The sequence below is a fragment of the Bidens hawaiensis genome, unplaced genomic scaffold (assembly GCF_021521415.1).
Source record: "Bidens hawaiensis isolate Kalapana, Puna unplaced genomic scaffold, B.hawaiensis_p1.1 tig00000905_1, whole genome shotgun sequence".
NCBI classification, from domain to species: Eukaryota; Viridiplantae; Streptophyta; class Magnoliopsida; order Asterales; family Asteraceae; genus Bidens; species Bidens hawaiensis.
The window spans coordinates 4,083,842-4,105,849 of NW_027491053.1; the positions used below are offsets into that span (position 1 = coordinate 4,083,842).

At 37.3% G+C, this 22,008-nt stretch overlaps 2 protein-coding genes and 1 pseudogene across 2 annotated transcripts; 2 read left to right on the forward strand and 1 right to left on the reverse strand.

The window, feature by feature from the left end:
* The first annotated feature begins 5,798 nt into the window (after positions 1-5,798).
* LOC143547048 (ethylene-responsive transcription factor ERF061 pseudogene) lies at positions 5,799-6,557 on the forward strand (annotated as a pseudogene).
* Positions 6,558-9,286: 2,729 nt separating this feature from the next.
* LOC143547056 (uncharacterized) lies at positions 9,287-13,963 on the reverse strand. The gene is made up of 16 exons (XM_077038572.1): positions 13,882-13,963; positions 12,440-12,490; positions 12,191-12,366; positions 12,040-12,117; positions 11,862-11,961; positions 11,704-11,803; positions 11,581-11,632; positions 11,430-11,491; positions 10,745-10,854; positions 10,549-10,658; positions 10,390-10,458; positions 10,238-10,295; positions 10,062-10,135; positions 9,909-9,957; positions 9,569-9,648; positions 9,287-9,475 (listed from the first exon to the last, which is right to left on the reverse strand). Exons 1-16 carry the CDS (start codon positions 13,961-13,963, stop codon positions 9,413-9,415), a joined length of 1,314 nt encoding a protein of 437 aa, XP_076894687.1. The 3' UTR covers positions 9,287-9,412.
* Positions 13,964-15,958: 1,995 nt separating this feature from the next.
* LOC143548055 (putative polygalacturonase) lies at positions 15,959-19,593 on the forward strand. Its single transcript, XM_077039328.1, has 5 exons — positions 15,959-16,282; positions 17,605-17,725; positions 17,818-17,992; positions 18,459-18,529; positions 18,907-19,593. Exons 1-5 carry the CDS (start codon positions 15,959-15,961, stop codon positions 19,545-19,547), a joined length of 1,332 nt encoding a protein of 443 aa, XP_076895443.1. The 3' UTR covers positions 19,548-19,593.
* Positions 19,594-22,008: the final 2,415 nt, after the last annotated feature.

The following is a 22,008-nucleotide window of genomic DNA, read 5'->3' on the forward strand; positions in this document are numbered from 1 at the left end:
CCGTATTTAATAAACATCTAAAGAGTTTTAGAAACTAGAAAAAAAATATACTGTAAACAAAAAAACCGAATGAATACTTCCAGGAAAAAAGGAACCAATGCTCTGCCCATACAGCCCATACTACTTGAGAATCTTAAACCACGCTTCCTAGTTAAATTATGTTTTGACTTCTTCAACCATCACACTTGAAATATTCTAAAACAATAAGCATTATAAGTCAAAGCATTGTCAGTTTCACATTCCAACCAGTCTAGAGAAAAAAGCCCATAAAATATATATATTTGATAGAATTGGTAAAGAGATAATAATATCTTCGATGGTCTGCTCCTCTTTATTCATATCATATATATAGTGATTACAATGCAATCTTCTATAAGAAGATAATATCAACCATACATACAATTTACAAGGACATAATATGTGACTAAATATAAGACAATCATAATAATAATAATAATAATAATAATAATAATAATAATAATAATAATAATAATAATAATAATAATAAGTCTATTACTCCCCCGCAGTCGAAGCGGGAGGAGACTGGATGCAGAGACTGGAGCGGAAGTCTTCAAAGAGAGTGCGCGGTAAACCCTTGGTGAAGATGTCAGCAATTTGAAAAGATGTAGGTACATGAAGTATACGGACTTGACCTTTCTGTACCTGTTCGCGAACAAAGTGAATATCGAGCTCAGTGTGTTTCGTTCGCTGATGTTGAACAGGGTTCCCGGATAAGTAGATGGCACTGACATTATCACAATAAACTAATGTCGCCCGGGAAAGTGGACGATTTAACTCCAGTAGGAGGTTTCGTAACCAACATATTTCAGCTACCACATTTGCAACCCCGCGATACTCGGCTTCAGCACTCGAACGAGAGATAGTCGGCTGTCGTTTTGAAAACCAAGAGATGAGGTTATTACCATAATACACACAATAACCAGAGGTAGAACGACGTGTATCCGGGCATTCAGCCCAATCGGCATCCGTGTATGCGAGAAGAGATGGATTGGTCATTTTACCCAAAGTTAAGCCATAATCCACAGATCCTGAAATATAACGAATTATGCGTTTAAGAGCATCCCAATGAGCTGTCATCGGCGCGTGCATATGCATGCATATCTGCTGAACAACATAATGTCCGGTCTAGTGAAAGTGAGGTACTGAAGAGCCCTGGCCATGCTACGGTATAGAGTCGGGTCAAGAAATGCTGTACTAGTCGAGGCACTTATTTTTCCATTTGTGTCCACAGGGGTGGCTACGGGTTTGCAAAACTCCATGCCAGCTCGCTTAATTATGTCTCGGGCATAGTTTGCTTGGGATAAGAAATGCTGTCACCAGTGCGTGTAACTGAGATACCGAGAAAAAAAACTCAATTGTCCCAAGTCTTTCATTGCGAACTCTGTGGAAAGGCAAGACAAGAGGTGTTGCCGAAGGGCATCAAACGAAGTAGTGAGGATGATGTCGTCAACATATAGTAGAAGGTATGCCGAGTCATGACCCTGATTTAAAATAAATAGAGAAGTATCACAACGACTTTGTCTAAAACCCAACCGTAAAACATAATCAATGAAACGTTGATACCAAGCCCGCGGAACTTGTTTTAGCCCGTATAATGATTTTTTTAAGTAAACAAACATGATTTGGATAATCCTTGACGAAACCCCATTGGTTGATACATGTAGACCGTTTCGTTTAATTTCCCGTGTAAGAAAGCATTCGTGACATCCAACTGATGAACTGGACATGACCATGATAATGCAATAGATAATACTGTGCGAATCGTTGTCGGTTTGACAACCGGGCTAAAGTTTTCCCCACAATCCACGCCAACTTGTTGGGAACGACCGTCACATACTAACCGAGCCTTATAACGTTCAAGGGTGCCGTTAGAATTAAACTTATGTTTGAAGAGCCACATGCTACGTATAATGTTCATTTGTGGGTGGCGCGGGACAAGTTCCCAAGTCTTATTTTTAATAAGGGCATTAAACTCTTCTGTCATGGCATTATGCCATTCCGGGATGGACAATGCAAAGGTCGGGTTTTTGGGGATAGGGACGATAGTACTAGTAGAGAGGCTGAAAATTTTCTTTGGTTTGACTATGCCATCCATGCCACGTGTACGCATGGATCGAGTTGTGTTCGGTGGTTGATTTATGGTAGTGCCAGAAGGTATATTATTATGTGCATCAGGAGAAGAGTTTGGTGTTAGGTTGGAGTTGGGGTGGGGTGGGGTGGGGCAGGGGATTGTGGTGATTGGGCCGAAGTTTCTAGTGGGGATGTGTTTGGGTGGGTTGGTGGAGAAGTGTGTGGTAGTGGTGTGTGGACCGTTTTGAGTTGGGTCGTAGTGGTGGGAGTCGGGTCCACGTAGGCCCAAATATGAGGATGTAAAGGTGCGGATAGGAAGTCATAGTTAGGTGTAGGTTGTGGTGAGTTTGCAAACGAGAATATTGTTTCGTCAAAAACTACATGACGGGACATCGTAATTTGATTAGTTTTGAGGTCTAAACATTTGTAACCTCGGTGTTGGGTGGGATATCCAAGAAAAATGCAAGGGGTAGAACGGTGAGCGAGTTTGTGAGTAAGAGTGGAGGGGTGGAGGGGATAACAGAGAGAGTCGAAAACACGTAAATGTTCATAAGTAGGGGATCGTTGATAAAGAAGTTCGGTAGGTGTTTTGAAGTTGTGATTTTTACTAGGGAGTATATTTATGATGTAAGTAGTCATTTCTAAGGCATGATGCTAAAATGAGGCAGGTAGAGAAGCATGAGCAAGGAGGGTGCGGATCATGTTATTGATAGAGCGGATTTTGCGTTCCGCCTTACCATTTTGAGTAGACTCCGGTGCAAGAAGCGGATAAAAATCACCGCTGCTGTTGCATCGAAGGATGGGGATCCGTTTCTTGAAATCCTTTACAAGAAAACCAAACGGGTCAAATTCTATTGAAATCCAATTATTAATGGTTAGGCGGCGAACGGAAATAAGGTTTTTTAATTAATTTGAGGTGGGCCGGGCCAACCATTCTGGTAGTTTTCATGTTGATGGAAAGATTGTGGTGGCCATTATTGGGCTTGAGGAGCCCATATCGGAGATGAATGCCACTGTTGCTGTTGGCTTTGACCTCCACCAGAACCATAATAATTATTTTGTGCACCACGGCCTCTACCAACAAACTGCCGGCCACGTCCACGTCCACCTCGGAATCGGCCACCGCGGCCACGGGCTCGTTCCGAATGACCAGTTTGACAGTCAGAGGTAGTGCGGGAGTTATCTTCGGATTTATTAGTAGTTGCATGGAGAGCAGTGCCGGCTGTAGCGGCAGCCCCGGCGGCTTGAACCGATTTTCGGGTTTCTTCGCGAATGACACTTGAACGAGCAACATAAAAAGAAGGTAACGGGTGTGTGTTTTGTAGCAACATGCCAATCCCCTCATATTGTTCGTTTAATCCGGTGATCAATTGGAGAACGAGATCATCGTCGGCAACAGGGGCATCAACATTCGCGAGCTGATCAGTGAGGACTTTAAGCTCTTGACAGTAGGCACTCATATTTGGAAAATTGTCAAGCCGGGTAGTTGCAAATTTGTTCTTTAGATGAATGGCCCGGGAGGCTTTGTTGTCGGTGAAGATGTCATCAAGAGCTTTCCAAGCGGCATAGGCCGTTGTATTTTTCTTCAGAATGGTGCTCAAGAAGTCGGTAGAGATCGTTCCATAGATCCATTGTAGAACTATAGAATCGATGCGTTCCCAAGAATCTGCAGCAGGGGGTGGAGGCTGTTTTGGGTCGGCATCTTTGCATGTTGATGAAGCCGGAACCGGTGGCATGGCGGTGGTAAGATGGTTATAGACAAGTTATGCCTTGCAATGGATGGTAAATAATTCTGACCAAGTGGTATATTGCCCGGATTCCATCTCTAAGGTTATAGGAATGAAATTTTTGATGTTTGTTACCGTCACGGTGGGATGGAGTTTAGAATCCATTTTGAGTGGTATGAGGAGGGAGAAGAGGATCGATTGCCGTGAGAAGGAAGGGTAGGACGGCTAGGGTTAGGTAGTTTGAACTCTTGATACCATGATAGAATTGGTAAAGAGATAATAATATCTTCGATGGTCTGCTCCTCTTTATTCATATCATATATATGTATGGATGGTTGATAAGAAGATAATATCAACCATACATGCAATTTACAAGAAAATAATATGTGACTAAATATAAGACAATAATAATAATAATAATAATAATAATAATAAGTCTATTAATATTTTAGCCCATATATGTTCACTCAAAACAAATGTGAACAGTTTGTACTGAAAATATAGGCATTTAGTAATCCAATGAGTTTTTTGATTGCTGAATTTTGACATTATAAGCAGCTTCCATCTCATCCTGCAAATACAGTTAATTGTTAGTTTCCAATATACAAATTAATAAATCGTTTAATGGATATGTAACACAAACGACTTATAAGTTATTCTTAATTACCTTGCAAGATTTCGGCAACGGCTGCGAGAACGATTCTTTAAAGTATCTGATTGACTTCCCCATTGAAGTTCTTTCACATACTGGCATCAATCCACACACGATAAAAAAATGTTTTTTTTAAATTAATTAGTCAATACTATAATAATGAATATGTATCATGCATGAATGACAAAACATATATCCTTAAAAAAACATTGAATCTAATTATTCACATGTATAGGAAGCTTTAATTTGGGAGAAAATGGTAATATTGAATTAATGTTATGATATTTTGAGTAGCATACCTTTCTCGTTTTCTGCTTGCCAGCCTCCGGTGTTGATTTCCCTCAAAAGCTGCGATTCAGCAAAGAGAATATTATTCTTAAGTGAAAAACCAAATAATAAACAGAAATGTCATATACTGATATACAACAAATTATAATTACCTTAGAAAGTGTTGGCGCATTGCTGGTTCGGGCTTTAAACGAGAGTCGGGACAGATTACGCTTAGGGTCCGGCTAACATCTTATTACGATTGTATAATAATAAATCATAATAACACAATGATAACCTAATCATTAGTCTTGGAGAATAAGAAAGTTGGTGGCTGCCAAAACTTTTCTCACGTATCATTCCAAGAAGAGTCAAGCCAGCCACCAAATAATATTCCTCTAATATCCCTCTCGATATACATTGCTGCCAGTCAAGCCGGCCGCCGCGGTGTCCGCCACTGCCGTGACCTGCTGCCTGCCCACAAGCCCCGCACGCCGCCTGCCGCAGCCGCTGTCCGCGCCTGCCACATGCCATACGTCGCTGCCACGTGCCATCTGTCGCACCCATTCGTGTTCGGTTCGTCACCTAGCATCGTTTCGTTGAACCTTGATATCTTGAGCGGTTATTCATTAACCACAAAGAGATATCTATCTCATCGGTAGATAGATTAATTATAAATATTATTTATTCCGTGTTCGTATCGTTTGTAACTGGATCCTGTCGGATTTAGTTTTGGTGCTGATTATACTTTTTTATACTCCGCTACGTATATTAATTGAATTAATATTTATTTGGCATATTTATTAAACCAGGTTGTAATAAATAATTTTTGTCTTGTCACCATCAAAAGTTCAAAACCCACCGGGAGGGGTTTTGGGTCAAAACATGCCTCCAAAATGTTGGACTACGGATAGCCTTATTAAAAAAAATTGAAAGAATTCGCCTATAAATACCCCTCTGGAACTCTGGAAGACCGAACCGAACCGAACCAAACCAAACTATATATGAAACATTCACTACAGTTTAAACCTGATTCTCATCATTCTCCAAACTCCACAATCATGCAACAAAAACAACCCATCAATCCTTCAGCTTATTATTCAATCAGCGATTCAACCCGATCATCCTTATCAAACTTAATCTCAACAGCTACAAACAAAACCACCCTGGACTCAATCTTTAGCCTCAACACGATACCATCGACTTCGGCCGCCTTGGCATCAAGTTCTTCCGTTTACCTCAAACAGAGAGATTTGATAGTCAAAATCTCAACCAAGTTAAGTAAGAAGTTATATAGAGGAGTGAGGCAGAGGCAATGGGGGAAATGGGTGGCTGAGATTCGGCTGCCGCGGAACAGGATGAGAGTGTGTCTAGGGACGTACGAGTCGCCCGAGATGGCGGCTTACGCTTATGATGTAGCGGCGTGTAAGTTAAGAGGCGGATACGCGCGTTTGAATTTTCCTGATGTTGGGTTGGTAGGAGAAGAGCGGAAGTTAAGTGCTTTGAGGGCTAATGTGGAGGACAAGATTGATATGATTTGTCACAAGGTTAAGAGAGAGAAAGTTAAGAAGAGGTTAGAGAGAGAGAGAAATAGGGTGGTCGGAGTTTTGACCGCGTTGTCAGGTGGTGGGGATATTGGGTCGTCTAGTGGCTCGGATGACGGGTTTTGGAAAGGGGAGAATGATTCTTTGGGTTGTTTTTCTGGTGAGTTGGCGGTGGCGGAGGAGGCTGAGGCAGCGGAGATGACTGGGTGGTCACCGGAGGCGATGCCTTCTTATGATTTGGATTTAATATGGGAAGTGCTTGCTAATCAGGAGTGATCAAGTTTATCGATTTGTTAAAGTTAGTTTTACCTCGTAATAGAATCTAGTATTCATATGTATAACAAACAAATGTGTTAGTAAAATTGTATTATGATTCAATCTCTAACATTTAGTTGTTAAAAAAAGTGAAATTCTATTTATAGCAAAATTTACTGGGCTAGGGTTGGAGGAGAGCGAGACCTGAAAATCTTACCTCTATCCTCGCGAATAACACCACTGCTCCTATTGAGACCCCTGACTTTAAGAAAAGACGTCATCATAAAATCACATGATCAGTTGAATGCGGTAATAAAAAGGTGGTGGGTGAACTATACACAACAAGTTAAGAAACTAATCAAGTAGTGTGAACCCCTTGAAACTACGTATAAGCTCCCCTAAAAAGTTTCTATGCCATACAAATCTCAGGCAAGGCTAAGACAAAACGAAAGTAATAGGAAGAAGCTAAGGGTATACAACATAGGGTCCCCAGCCAAATCTATGACACAAGTATATACACTTCTAAAAGTTCATAACATTAATGAGACGTCTCTATAAACTCATATCCCTGGAATTAACACATAGTCTGTTTTACATATTTTGCTTCTTAATTTCAATATATTATTATACAAAAATCAGAAGAAAATCCCTCTGTTTTGGACTGAAAGCTGTAGAAATTGGTTGAAAACGTGTATGTGCGAGATGAATGGAGCAATATAGGCATGAAGAAAAGACGAAGGGGTAGAAAGTTACGGTTGTCGAAAGAATCATATAGACACTGTTCATTTTGGTTATGTATTATTATTATTATTATTATTCACATTAATTTTTTATAAATAATAAAATAGCGTGTTACATTGAGTTTTACATGCATTATTTAGTTTACAAGAATGCATCAAATGCACAATATTTGAGTTAGTTTTTTTATTTGAAGAATTTTGAAGTCATTGACGTAAAAAAATAGGTCGTGATAATAAATCCAATCATTATGGTGAGTCGATAGACTTTGGAGAATTTAGCATGCACTTAAAGGTCATTTTCGAGTGTTTATTGCATTGTCTTATTATTATATTCATGTACAGAAATTGCTTAAAGCCTTCATAAATCATAATCAACTTGCATGGTCCTTGCTGAATTTGCAATTGGTACGTACTAACTATTATGAGTGGGTTTAGAGATGATGAGACGAGGACAAACCTAACCTTTATCACAAGATTGACTGCTCATACTGAGATTCTCGACTCTAAACAACTCATTTTTGAACATGTAAATTAATAATAGCAAATCAAAGTAACATAGAGTGTGGTTGAAGGAATCAAAACACCAACATGATAAGTTGAGTGCTAACAGTAATAGTAAAATACTATCGTTAATCTACATATAGTGGTGATGTGAAACCTTTAAAAGTACGTAATAGCACTTATAAAAATTTATGTCACAGATCTCATGCAAAGGTAAGACAAAGGCAAAGATAATGCTAAGACAAAATGAAAGTGCAGGAAGAAGTTATTTGTGTGTAAACTAGGCCCCGGGGGCAAATCGACGACACACACCGTTTGTGTTTGACAAACTTTTTAGAATCACAATAGTGGTGTCATCTTGAGTTTTACATGTATTATTTAGTTAACAAAAAAAACATTAAATGCATGATATTTAAGTCAGATTGATCGTAATGATGTTTTATTTTAATAGACTTTTAAGTTATTGGCATAAAATGGGTTGTGATAATCATCCAGTCATTATGGTCAATATGGTGAGACAACAGATTTTTGATGAATTTAGTATGCACATAGAAGGTCATTTTCAGGTGTTAATAATATTGTGTGATTTTGGGATTCATGTGCCGAAATTGCTTAAAGCCTTCATATTCAACTTGTATGGTCCTTGCTCAATTTGCCAAATGTATGTGCCAATTATTATGATCCACCTGCTATGTATGGTCAAGACTCAAGTGTGGTCCTTTGTAATTCACCATTGGCATGTTGATTAGCTTAGCATTGCTTGCTTAGTTTCAACCATGATAAATCTGGGGTATACACACACTACAAGTTTCCTTCTTATGGCATACTAGTTTCTTTAATTATCTTTTTGTTTAATCTGAAAGTGACCTAACAATAGAGCAGATATTGTATTCGTATGATCCTTAAGTTGCAAATTGTGGGAGATTTATTTTCTTTTTTTGATAAAAGGAACTCATGCAAAGAAAGATAATTGGTGACTCCTGATTAATTCATGATTGTAGTTTCATAGCTTCGAATAGAGTTATGATTTGGTGCTTAAAATGGGGTGAGATCGCAGACATGTTTAACCCATTAACAACCAATATACAAATGAATTACGCAAGTTGCTTACAGACTACACGGTTTAAGTCACTTAGGATTACATCTTTGACTTAAATAAACATACAAGTCATGTTCACAACTGACACCACTCATCATCCCATCTTATATATATTATGTTTCAATGTCCTTGGATACATTTGAAGTTGCAACTCAATAATTTTAGTAGATATGTTCAAAACATTGGACCACATACGACCGTATTTAATAAACATCTAAAGAGTTTTTGAAACTAGAAAAAAAAACAAAAAAACCGAATGAATACTTCCAAAAAAAAAAACCAATGCTCTGCCCATACAGCCCATACTGCTTAGAGAATCTTAAACCACACTTCCTACTTACATTATGTTTTGACTTTTTCAACCATTAAAGGCAGCTGTCACTTAAAATACTCAATAAACATTATAAGTCAAAGCATTGTCAGTTTCACATTCCAACCAGTCTTGAGAAAAAAGCCCATAAAATATATATATTTTTAACCCAAATGTGTTCACTCAAAACAAATGTGAACATTTTGTACTGAGAAAATATGGGCATTTAGTACTCCAATGAGTTTTTTGATTGCTGAATTTTGGCATTATAAGCAGCTTCCATCTCATCCTGCAAAAACAGTTAATTGTTATTTTTCGATATATAAATCAATACCTCGTTTTCTGATATGTAACACAGACTATTTATAACATTCTAGATTACCTTGCAAGATTTCAGCAACGGTTGCAAGAACGATTCTTTAAAGTATCTGATTGACTTCGCCATTGAAGTTCTTTCCCATACTGGCATCAATCCACACACCATAAAAAATGTTTTTTAAAAAATTAATTAATGCACCACAATAGTAATAAGAAAATAATCGGTTTAGGATCGCTGGTCACACGATGAGTCAATACTATAATAATGAATATGTATCATGCATGAATGACAAAACAGATATCCTTAAAATACATTGAATCTAACTATTCACATGTATAGGAAGCTTTCAATTTGAGAGAAAATGATATATTGAATAAATGTTATGATATTTTGAGTAGCATACCTTCCTCGTCTTCAGCTTGCAAGCCTCCGGTGTTGATTTCCCTCAAAAGCTGCGATTCAGCAAAGAGAATATTATTCTTAAGTGAAAAAACAAATAATAAACAGAAATGTCGTATACTGATATACAAAAAGTTTGCTAACAAATTATAATTACCTTAGAAAGTGTTGGCGCATTGGTAGGATCAAACTCATCACAAATGTTCGGATCGATGGGAACACAAACGCGTCCTGAGAAAAAAGACAGACATTTAAGCATAAATTTTAAAAAAAAAATCAAAATTGTGGGATTAACATTTTGCATCATAAACATGAATATTAATAATCACTAGCCTGTTTTGGGGTGCACACAAAAAGGCGCCTTCAACAAATGGTTCATGTGTTTTGAAACCTGAGATGTGGCCTCAAAGGTTAAATACATTATAACTAATTAACTAATACAAAATATGAAGATAAGAAAATTGAAAATAAAACAGATTACTGACCTCCATATCAATCCTAGGATAAGTGTAAGAAAATACAATCTCCTCAACACATCTACGAAGCCCCAATGTCTAACATGTGAAACAAAAACAAAGATTCAAAGGTCGTTAACAACAATTTATCAATTATTTAATTTATATTATTCAATATAATATGCATACCTTTTTTTTGCTACACTGGTGTTTAAGTTGCCCCCATCGCACGATATTAATATTGTTTGCATTAGACCGCCTAGTGCCTTGCCACTTACCTCTAAGCTCTGCTGTTACAGCTGCAAAATAATTTCAAATTATATAAACATTTTTTGGAGCACAAATAAGACAAAATGTAATAATATATGTAATCCAGATTGCATACATTCATCAGGAATCATGTCAAGTATATTCTCATATCTTTCATCTGATAGTAACTGTTGGCTGCAAAGTAATTTCTTCTCAAAGTAGTCACTCAGAACTTTGTATGATTTCCTGCGGGAATAACACAAGATGCGAATATAAACAATGCAAGTTAACACTCGTGCACAGGCCTGCTTTGCGCTCAAACAAAACCAGATTCCTAAAATTTCGGTTTCTTAGGTTATTGAAAACTCTGTTCGGTTTTGGTTTTAAACAGTTTTCAGTTTTCAAAATGGGTTCGATTTGGTTACGGATTTTTCGGTTTTGCCATTTGAGATTGACAATTGTTACATATTTAGGCTAACTTTTTATGGCTACACAATTTATTAAGTTTTTTTTATAAATTACTTAGCATTCAAAAGTTAAAATTTTATCTATAAAATCAATGACAAAAGTTGATTTTTCGGTTTTTAGGATTGGTTATAAAAGTTGGTTTGGTATTTTCGTTTTTCAGTACATGTGAAATGGTAACTGAACCAAAAATCTGGTATTTGTGAAAACATGAAACCAAACCCTCGGTTTTCAGTTGTGTGTGGTTATCTCTGTTCAGTTATGTTAGTTATTTCGTTTATGGGTCAGTTATTTCGGTTTCATGCACACTCATAGTTAAAAATGAATGAATATTATACAAATTTTTAGATACTTACACAAGAAAGGGATGAAGTGCGGGACCCACAAGAGACACCTTTGATTTACTGTTACTGTTACCCTGTAAAGCAAGAAAAGATGATAAAAAATTCATATTATAAATGTTTTGCACAATTGCCTTGTATATGGTATGTATGAACTAAAACCAACCTTGTACACGCGAAAATAATCAGCAATAGCAGACCTTTGCTCATTATTTAGCCTGAAATACAAAATTTTAAACACGTAATGAATAAATGTGAATTAATAGTTTTACAAGTTTTGATGTATTACCTTCTTGCTCTTGTGTCACAAACCCAACAGTGGACACCACGACGGCCACTGTATACCCAAAGAATATGATTGAATCCAAAATCATCTGAACGAATCAGACATATAATTAGTGTATACTCATATATTACTAATTACAAAAAAAACTTATACTTTATACCTATCAATCACTTTAATGGCGACGTTCATCAAAGGCCAGCAGTCCATGCAAACATCTGCACCCGAGCAGCAATATCTAACATCATCATAATCTGAAATATCCTGGAAAACAAACATTAATCATGTTAAATAATCCAATATTTGCATTTAAAATCCATTCATAAAGTAAAACAATCTTACTATATCAAACACTAGCTCTCTTTCCACAGGAGTGAAAATATTGTCCCCGGATTCTGCATATGCGTGCCTCTTTGCAGGCTGTTAGCGGATCCAAAAAACGTATTAATACGTAAACAATTTAAGCTCACTTAATTAAGCAAAAGAATCTTACATCAACAGTATAAACGGGACCGATATCTATTTTGAACGGGCATTGGTCTTTGATGGCCTTTTCAAGCTCACTCGCTTTCTCGAAAGACTGGAACCGCACGTATATATCGTTATCCAATGTGAAAGAAAACTCTCGTCGCCCAAAATATGATTTATCACATGAGGGATGACCCCTATCTGCATAAACAAACAATACAAATGGCTATTATGATGAACCTTTTATCCAAATACATAAACGTAATACGATTACCGCTTGCGTATGCCATCCATTTGGACATATCTGCATGAGGAAAAAGCCTTCCTGCAAAAACAAAATAAAGTGTAAGGATCAAATACAAACAGCTTTCAACATGAAAAGCAAACAAATAACTTGAGTAATTTTGTAATTATTATTACTCTAAAGTTTCTGAACTAAAATAATAAGGGATGTGATCCTCCTACACCCCCCCCCTATGCCTATACGGCTCATATAGGCCTATACGATCGTATAGGCTACGCATTACTGACAGTGGGGACAGAAAAAGCAGCTTTTTTCAACCTATACGACCGTAAGACCTATACGAGCCGTATAGGTGTTAAATGGCTCGTATTGCTATCTGACACACCATAAAACCTATACGGTCGTATAGGGCTATACGACCGTATAGAAAACTTTTGCAGAAAAAGTCAGCCTGCCTTTGGCCACTGTTAACCGCTGCCAAAAAATGCCTGTACGAGCCTATACGAGCCGTATAGTGCTATACGACCCGTATTCTCAAAGCTTAAAACATGAAATAATTTTAAACGAATGTTCTCGGGGTACAACTACAAATTATTTAGCCGAGTATATTATGTAAATGCTAATAGACAATTTATTCTATTCTAAAATATCATATTTAACCAAGTATGTTATGTACTTAATACATTAAAATGTAAAATATTAACGTATTAACATTTAAAATTGTGTCAATAAAATTGTCTATACGGCCGTATAACCCTATACGGCCCGTATAGGTGTATACGGTCATATTAACATATTAATATTTAAAATAAAAAATTTGTCTATACGACCGTATAGCCCTATACAAGCCGTATAGGTCTATACGGTCGTATAGGGCTACACGAGGCACTACAGACAATGAACGACAAGCTCCGACACAAACTGATATGATTCAGGTGCTATACGACCGTATAGTCCTATACGAGCCGCATAGAAAAAATAATGGTGTGTGAGGATCCAAGGTGGTGTGGGAGGATCCTAGGCCAATAATAATTATTATCATTTTCATTTTTTTATACTATAGTTACTCTAGTTCAAAACGATAGAGTAAATAATAATTACTCTAATTATTTGGTAAGCATTACAAAAAAATAAAAAAAAAAACGTTCTGACCCGAAATTCGGACGCGTTCGAACTCGAACCCATTCTGACCTGAACCAAAAGAACCCGTGACCCGACCCATTTGCTGTATTCATTCATCTATCTTAATTTCCAGCCTTATGAATATAAGTCTTAAAGTACTAAATGCCCATAAAAACAAACAAGCAAATCTTCTTCAGCTTTAATTCTTTTGCAACAACACTTTCAAGTGCTTTTTATGGTTATCCGGCATTTTGTTTAATTAATTACCTTCTTTTTTATATGACCCGACCCAATTGACCCGACACATAGAGCAGTACAAGAAATGATAAAACAATGAGTAGAAGAAGTACCGTAATAGAGTTTGAGGTAACTAGAATTGAATCCCTCAGCATCATCGATTAACATATCATCTCTTCCGTCTTCTTTCCTCATACTTTTTCCAAACCCTAAAAAACAGTCTGCAGAATACAAATACAAATTCAAGATATAAATGGCGGGTTATAGTTCTGTATTTCTTGTTTCTGGGATCGGGAGTGAACCGGCGGTGGATTTAGGGGGTGATTTAGAATTGGCGCCAAAATATATGTTTTGGCGGGAAAATACTTTATAAAAGTCAGGGTATTAGTATTTTAGTTTGTTAAATTTATTGTCTTGTTCACTAAAGCTATGTAATTTGTAAATTCATATTTTAAATCAAAAAAAAATTATTATGACCTTAATTATTAGTGATGAGGTTTAGTTTAACTGACTTGAAGAGAAAATTATAATCTGTTTGGTTATGCTTTTGTGAATGGAATTAGAATGAAAATAATACACGGAAAAGACAAGATTGCCCTTAAAACTAACCAATAAATACAAACCCTACCCCTCAAAAGTCATCCGTCTTTCTCATAGATGAAGCCGCCGGCAACCATCCGTACATCACCAAATCTGAAATCAAAACCATCACCGACTACCACCGACGACCAAAATCGATGAAGGAAACACAGGGGGGTTGCGGACTTGCGGTAGTTCCGATCGGCGTAGAAAAGAACGTGGTCAGATCTCGTTGGAAATTACGTTAGTGGTGGCCGACCGGCGAGTGTTTTGGTATTGTTGTCTGAAAAACATAACTTACATCTCGCTGGAATTATGTTAGTGATGGTGGCCAGAATTACGTTAGTGGTGGTTTGCGAAGAATGATGTTGGTGATGGTGGATCGACTAGGGTTATTTTGGTAATGTGTTAAACATTCCTGAGATTCCTACACTTTCCTTAGAAACATGGAAGGATTTTGAATTCTTCCAATTGAAGGATTTGATTGGAATTACTTTCAATTCCAATTCCTAGTTTTAGCCAACCAAACATAATAATGAATGGAATTTAAATTCCAATTCCCTCAAAATCTCACACAATTCCTTCCAACCAGACAGGCCATAAGGACTTTGAGTCTTGACCCAAATAGGACCCTAATATATTAAAAATTCAATTTACATTGACATGGGCTTTTTTTCTTAATTATCTCTTGGGTTTGGCCCATGTAAAGAGGATTTATTATTAATATGTATCAGTAATGCAGTACAAGTACAGTTAGGGTGTATTTGGGTGAGCTTTTAGAATTGTTTTTTTGCTGATTTGTTTTTTGAAAAGCAAAAGCCACTTTTGAAAAGCTCCAATTTGAAGCTTTTGAAGGAGCTTTGCCAAACACCTTTTGCTTTTCAACAAACAAATAGCAAATCAGCAAGTTTTAAAAGCTCACCCAAACACCACCTTAAGTGATCAACTCGTTGGTGGTTTTGGTTTAGGCGTTTAGCGTTTCATGAAAACTTGACATGTTGACGAACAGGGGGCACACTGGACCTATTTGAAGAATTATGGGCATTGTTATTCAACAATATGCCCACCTGAAAGAATTACAATTAAGTCTTGTCACCGAGCACAGTCATGTACAACATTTGGGATGATGGAGAAAGGCAATTAGAAATTAGCAGGACATCTAATTTAGGTGGTAATAGAGATTGATTTTGTTATGAAATCCAATACTTAAATGTACTCTTTGTCTAATATACTCGCGGGTCCTTTATGCTAGTTATCTTCTTAAATGTGAATAATTGATTTATTTTAACATGCTCAACTTGAAACCCAAGCTGAAATTACCCAACCCTTTAGCTTAGCGGGCTTCTGGATCGTCCTTTTGGGCCTGTTGCTTTGCCCAGCCATACCCACTTGGCCCGTATCATAAAAAAAAATAAACAAACTAGACGGTGATCGGTTGCTATTTTCCACTCTTCCATTAACTAGCAGTGTAACTCCCTCCAGTACTCACAAACACACCAGCTGATAATAGCTAAAAACTCTTTCCAATATTCAATATTATTCTGACATTTCACATTGCAAAATCCATCCCTAGATAGATCTATTTTAGGGATTAAAATCACCAAACCCTAAATGAAGAAGAACAGTCTAATTACGGTAGCAATAGTCTTCCTGCAATGCTACTGCGCGGCTTGCGGAGTCGTTACCTGCTTCGGAATCGTCCCGATGGCGTACCGGAGCGATAAGATATCGATAACCGACTTTGGCGGTGTCGGAGACGGAAGAACTCTGAATACGAAAGCCTTCAGAGAGGCGATTTACCGGATTCAGCATTTGAAGAGGCGCGGAGGAACGCTTCTCTACATACCGCCTGGTGAATATGTAACCGAGGCGTTTAACCTTACCAGTCGAATGACTCTGTATCTAGCTAGAGGTGCTGTTATCAAAGCTACACAGGTATCAATCAATTACTTACTTACTTGTAAATGATGCTTCAATTTTTATGATATTTTGTGTTTACATCCAAACCCGAAATTTTCCTAGCCAAATGCCCGAAAAAATAAAAAACCTCAAGAATGCCCCTACTTCAAATTGCTTGATTTGGTCAATTGATTGTTGCTACAAACATGAGACTGATACACCTATTTGTTAATATATATATTTAGATTTGTTAGCTTGCTATAGATTCGTGTCGGTACAATATTATAAAATTAGCAGAACTGATATCTTAGTTTAATGCATTTTGAGTCAGAACTACATATTTCTTTATTAGTGACGTGTTAACTACGAAAAACATAGATCTTGATCTACCATTTTTTTTCATCAAACACCGTTGATGGTATGATCAGTATTCAAATTCTGAGATGATACTACGTAAATTAGATACCCAAAAATACATTTTATTTGCATTGTTGCTAATTGAAGCGAGTAATAATAAATAATAAGAGTGGAGGATATTGTGTTTGATGGAATAATACTTTGCCCATCCTGATGAGTTAATTGGGACCCACAAACCCTAGAAAGAAGTAAGCTTGTTCTTGAAGAAGAAGCCATAGAAGAGGATGGATGATGGTAAGCTTATAAAGGATGGCATTATTAATTTAGTTTAGTACTTAGTCCCACCATTAAAGCATCCTTTTTTTTTGTTATGAGTTATCCAAAATATGCCATGTGCTTTTTAAAGCGATATATTATACCATTAAGTTGATTGTAGTCCAGAGACTTTCTTAACGCTTTCATGGATTATAGTTCTTGTAAGCATTTGCTGATTTGTGACTTCTACAAAAATTAAATGTATATGTGAAAATGAAGAGGTATACCAAAATTTGCTTCTTTAACTATAATCTACTATATTCCAGGCTTGTAAACGCACCAACGAACACGGAACAGGGCCTGTTCATGTTCGTCCGTTTAACTTTAGCCGATCAAGCGAACAAACATGAACGTTTAAACGAATAAAATTTTCTTGTTCATGTTCGTTTATATTCTAAACGAACATAAGTGAACACACATGAATGTAAATAAAAGAGGAAAATGAGCGTGTTCTTGTTCATTCATTCAATTCGTTATCCGATAGATAAACAGACATAAATGAATGAACATAAATGAACAAACATAAACTAATGTTCATGAACATAAACAAACGTAACGCGTGATCATGTTTGTTTGTTTATTAAATAAACAAACTTCCCACCAAAAAGTACACTGAACATTCGCTTCGTTTACATGCTTAATTCCAACGGTTTTTACAATGTAGTATGCTTTTATTCATGATTCAGGTTACATCAAACTGGCCTCTAATTGATCCGTTGCCTTCTTATGGAAGAGGCAGAGAACGTCCAGGTGGCAGGTATATGAGCTTCATCCATGGTGATGGTCTCCATGATGTCATCATTACTGGTATGCATTGATACCAAAATTAAGATTGATTTTTTTTGCATCAAATGCACTATTCTATAAATATGATTTTGATCTAAACAATAATTTATTAGGTGAAAATGGGACGATAGACGGGCAAGGTGATGTGTGGTGGAACATGTGGCGACAGAGAACCTTGCAGTTCACCCGACCAAATCTTGTTGAGTTTAAGGATTCTCGAGGCATCATCATTTCTAATGTCATCTTCAAGAATTCACCCTTCTGGAACATTCACCCCGTATACTGCAGGTATCATGCAAACATGGTGAAAAACTGAAAACCGAGTGTAAATTTTAGAGGTGGCAAAGTAACCGGTCAAAACGGGTCGGGTTGATCCAAATACTTCCTACATTTTCTGATTACGTTACCACTATTTACCGTGCTAGATATGATTAGAAAAGTACCATGATATTATTTTGCTGTATAAAAGTGATAGTGGGAGATTGTAAGTGGTAAAAAATACATTTTGTACAACTTTAGACTCTTTAGAGATGCAACCATGACCTAAAATGACACATTTATAAATAAATGGGTTGAAAGTGTTACTTAGAATAAATTTGTATGCCCACAAAAATTTATGAACTGTCAGCCTGCAATTCATTTTGTCACAAGACTCACAATGCCACATATCTGTGTGCATATTGAGAATTATATTGAGCTGGTGAACTGTTTTAGTTTTCTTTCGAACTTATTTATATATTTAATTTTGATACAGCAATGTTGTTATCCGATATGTCACAATATTGGCTCCACAGGACTCTCCCAACACCGATGGAATTGATCCAGGTACACGATATTAAAAAGAACACAATATTTATTTATTTGTTTACCGTAGATTCTCAGTATGTTCACGGTTTGGTTTGAAACCTCGAAAACCGTCCAAACCAGTTATTAGTTTGGCTTACAATGATCAAAACAGTTACTAACGGCTCGACTCACAATTTGACCTTAAAACCGTCAAAACCAGACCATGAATACCCTAATAAATTACATGTTCTACTCTTAATTTAAAATTTTAGTTCAAAAGCATAAGTAGTCAATCGTATCCTATCTAATATCGTTTTGTTATTCCTAAATCTTCATTAGTAACTATTTAATATTTACTTCATCCAACCTGGGTAACACACTAGGTTTCTAACCTAGGTAATTATATATTGATACAGATTCAAGCTCCCATGTTTGCATAGAGGACTCCTACATATCAACTGGAGACGACCTCATTGCTGTAAAAAGCGGATGGGATCAATACGGAATCGCATATGGCCGCCCCAGTAACGACATCACAATCCGGCGAGTCACCGGATCGTCTCCGTTCTCCGGAATTGCAGTTGGAAGTGAAACTTCCGGTGGAGTAACAAATGTAGTCGCAGAACACATAACCCTTTTCAACACCGGATTCGGAATCCATCTTAAAACAAACATCGGTCGGGGCGGGATCATAAGAAACATTACTGTTTCCAATGTTTACATGGAAAATGTCCGGAAAGGAATCAAGATAGCCGGTGATGTCGGTGATCATCCTGATGAAAATTATAACCCGAATGCGCTACCAGTTATGAAACATATAAGGATTAAAAATGTGTGGGGCGAAAAGGTTCAACAGGCTGGTTTGATCAAGGGTTTGAAGGGCTCACCGGTTACAGATATTTGTCTTGCTAATATACATCTAAGTGGTTCGACTGGTTCGAGAAATGGCCCGTGGACGTGCTCGGATGTGAGTGGTGGTGCGGTTCAGGTTAGCCCGTCACCGTGTTCAGAGCTCATCAGTGGAAGTCAAACCAGTGTGTGCAGTATTCCTTTCTGAATTGTATGTTGTAATTTCAACTTTAATTGAGTGTTGTTGCAATTAATATATATAATTTATTTGTATAATGTAGTGTTTTAAGGTTTGATTTATTGTTTTGTTCAGGTTTTTTGTTGAGATTGAGATGCTAGAGATGCACAAATCGGGTTTTCCAAATACCCGGTTCCGGGTATGAAACCGGGTTCGGATATGACCGAGTATTGGAAAATCGGCTATTGGCAGTACTCGGGTGGGGTTTGGGTCCGGGTATTGTCTCTAAAAACCATAACCTATGCATCGCGTTTGGGTCGGGTATAGAATTGGGTATTCTGAAAACGAGTATTTGAATACCCGATTTCTGGATATAGAGAAAACTCTATTTTCGGGTACAGATTAGATTTTTTAAGAGGTTGAAATTTTTAGTATATTTTTCGGGTATTTTTCATGTAATTTTTGGTATAGATCGGGTATTTGAAAACCCGGTTTCGGGTATTGGAAAAACCATGTTCCGGTTTTCGGGTATTACTGGGTACAAATCGGGTCCGGTTTCGGGTACAGGTTTTAGTACTGAAATGCATACCCTATCTATACCCTACGGGTAGGGTCGGGTACGGGTTAGGGTATTAAAAACCCGGTTCCAGTTTTTTTTTTCTTGTCTGGTTCCGGGTTCAAGCTTTTTGTGCACCTCTAGATACAGCTAGTCACAGTAGACAATATTGTGTATGCCACTGATAATCTTGTTTATTGGTCCTTCAAATGTTGACGCTGTGTCACTTACTAGACCAAGTGTAGTGGAGGGTAGTTAGTTAATCAAAAGTACCACCACGCAAGCATGGGGGCATTTTCTAACTTTCACTAAAAAAACGCATAATGGTTTAACTAAAAAACATAATTATTATTTGATCTAAAAAAAAGGTTTATTGGATTTTAATAATCCCTATTGAATGGTATTGGCCGATAATAATCCCTATTCTTATTATCGCCACCAGTGGTCCCAAATTTAAAAAAGTTGCCCCCCAATGGGTTCTCCGTTAAAAAGGACTTAACGCCGTTATACTTTTTTCCGAATTTCTAGCTAATGTTTTAGGGCTTTTGGTCGGAACAAGAATACGAGTCGACTAATGTAAAACTTAGCTCGAAACGACACTCCAAAACGACGAAACAATGCTTCAATTTGGGTCTTTGAACTTACAATTAACAAAATCAAGCCGTTTGGATCAACGTTTCAAGCTAAGTTTTACACCAATCGACTCGTATACTCCTTCCGATATAAAAACTCTTAACATTTGTTTGAAATTCGGAAAATAGTATAACGCCGTTAAGTCCTTTTTAACGGGGATCATTGGAGGCCAACTTTTTCAAATTTGGGACCACCAGTAGTTATAAAATGAATAAGGATTATTACCGGCCAATACCATTCAATAGGGATTATTAAAATCCAATAAACCTAAAAAAACGAAAGGGTGGATTGGTTGGAAAGTGAGTCGCACCACCTCTTTTTGTCCATTGGCGCTGTTAGTGGACTAGTACCAAAGGAGCTCGTTGCTCTTTGGCGCCCATTTTTTGAAATGGTGTAAGGCTGAGGGGTGTGGGGGGCGCGAGAGGGGGCGCGAGTGGGGGCGCCAGCCAATAATATTGTGACGTGTGGCAGAGAGAGAAACTTGATAAGATGGGTGTTGGTAGTGGTGCTCGCGCCCCGGGGCATGGTGTGGAGGGGCGCGAGAGGGGGCGCGAGTGGTTTTTTTTTTTATTTTTTTATAAATGTATTAAAAAAACGTATTATTAAAAAAACTCATAAATTATTTAAAAAAACACACATTAATTAAAAAAACACATTAATATCTAAAAAAAAATTAAAGTACTAAAAAAAAACATTATTCTTATTCTTCGGCTTGGTCTTCTTCGATCAACCTCTTCCGGATACGTTCCTTTTGTTTTTCCATCAGCATTTGGTCCTTCTCATCCGATGACCACGGAGTGATTTTCCGTTTCGTCCTTCCGGTCGAAGCCGAACCCGACCCGTCCGTTGCAATTTGTTTTTTCCGGTGGACGCGTCTTCTTTGTCCCGCAGCTTCACCTTCTGGTTCTTGTGTCTCCGGAACTACAAAGTTAGGAGACGGTTGTATGTTGGATGGTTGAAAGCCGGATGGTTGTTGCGACCCCGAATAAAACATCGCTTGGTCCGGTGCCGACCATAAATCCTCGTAACTGTAATCTGAATCTAGGTTTGGGTACCAATTTCCAGCCATGTTTTTAAAAAAAGGTTTGGAAGGTGGGGTGATTTTGGGTTTTGGGTGTGGTATGTGATATTGGTATGTGATATTGGTATGTGATATTGGTGTTGGTTTGGGTTTGATATAGGTTGAATAGAGAGAAAAAATCGGGTTTGATTTTGGTTTGATATTGGTTGCAATGTATGGTATTATATAGAGTAATCATTTTTTTTTTTTTTAATAAAAAACGAGCCCAACGGCTCTTTTCA

Coding starts and splice junctions, on each gene's coding strand:
- LOC143548055 (XM_077039328.1), top strand. CDS start 15,959: ATGAAGAAGAACAGTCTAATTACGGTAGCAATAGTCTTCCTGCAATGC. Junction 17,993..18,458: donor ATTCACCCCGTATACTGCAG/GTATCATGCAAA, acceptor ATTTTGATACAG/CAATGTTGTTATCCGATATG. Junction 18,530..18,906: donor CACCGATGGAATTGATCCAG/GTACACGATATT, acceptor ATATTGATACAG/ATTCAAGCTCCCATGTTTGC.
- LOC143547056 (XM_077038572.1), bottom strand. CDS start 13,963: ATGAGGAAAGAAGACGGAAGAGATGATATGTTAATCGATGATGCTGAG. Junction 12,367..12,439: donor ATGGATGGCATACGCAAGCG/GTAATCGTATTA, acceptor TTGTTTATGCAG/ATAGGGGTCATCCCTCATGT. Junction 10,296..10,389: donor ATCCTAGGATTGATATGGAG/GTCAGTAATCTG, acceptor GCCACATCTCAG/GTTTCAAAACACATGAACCA.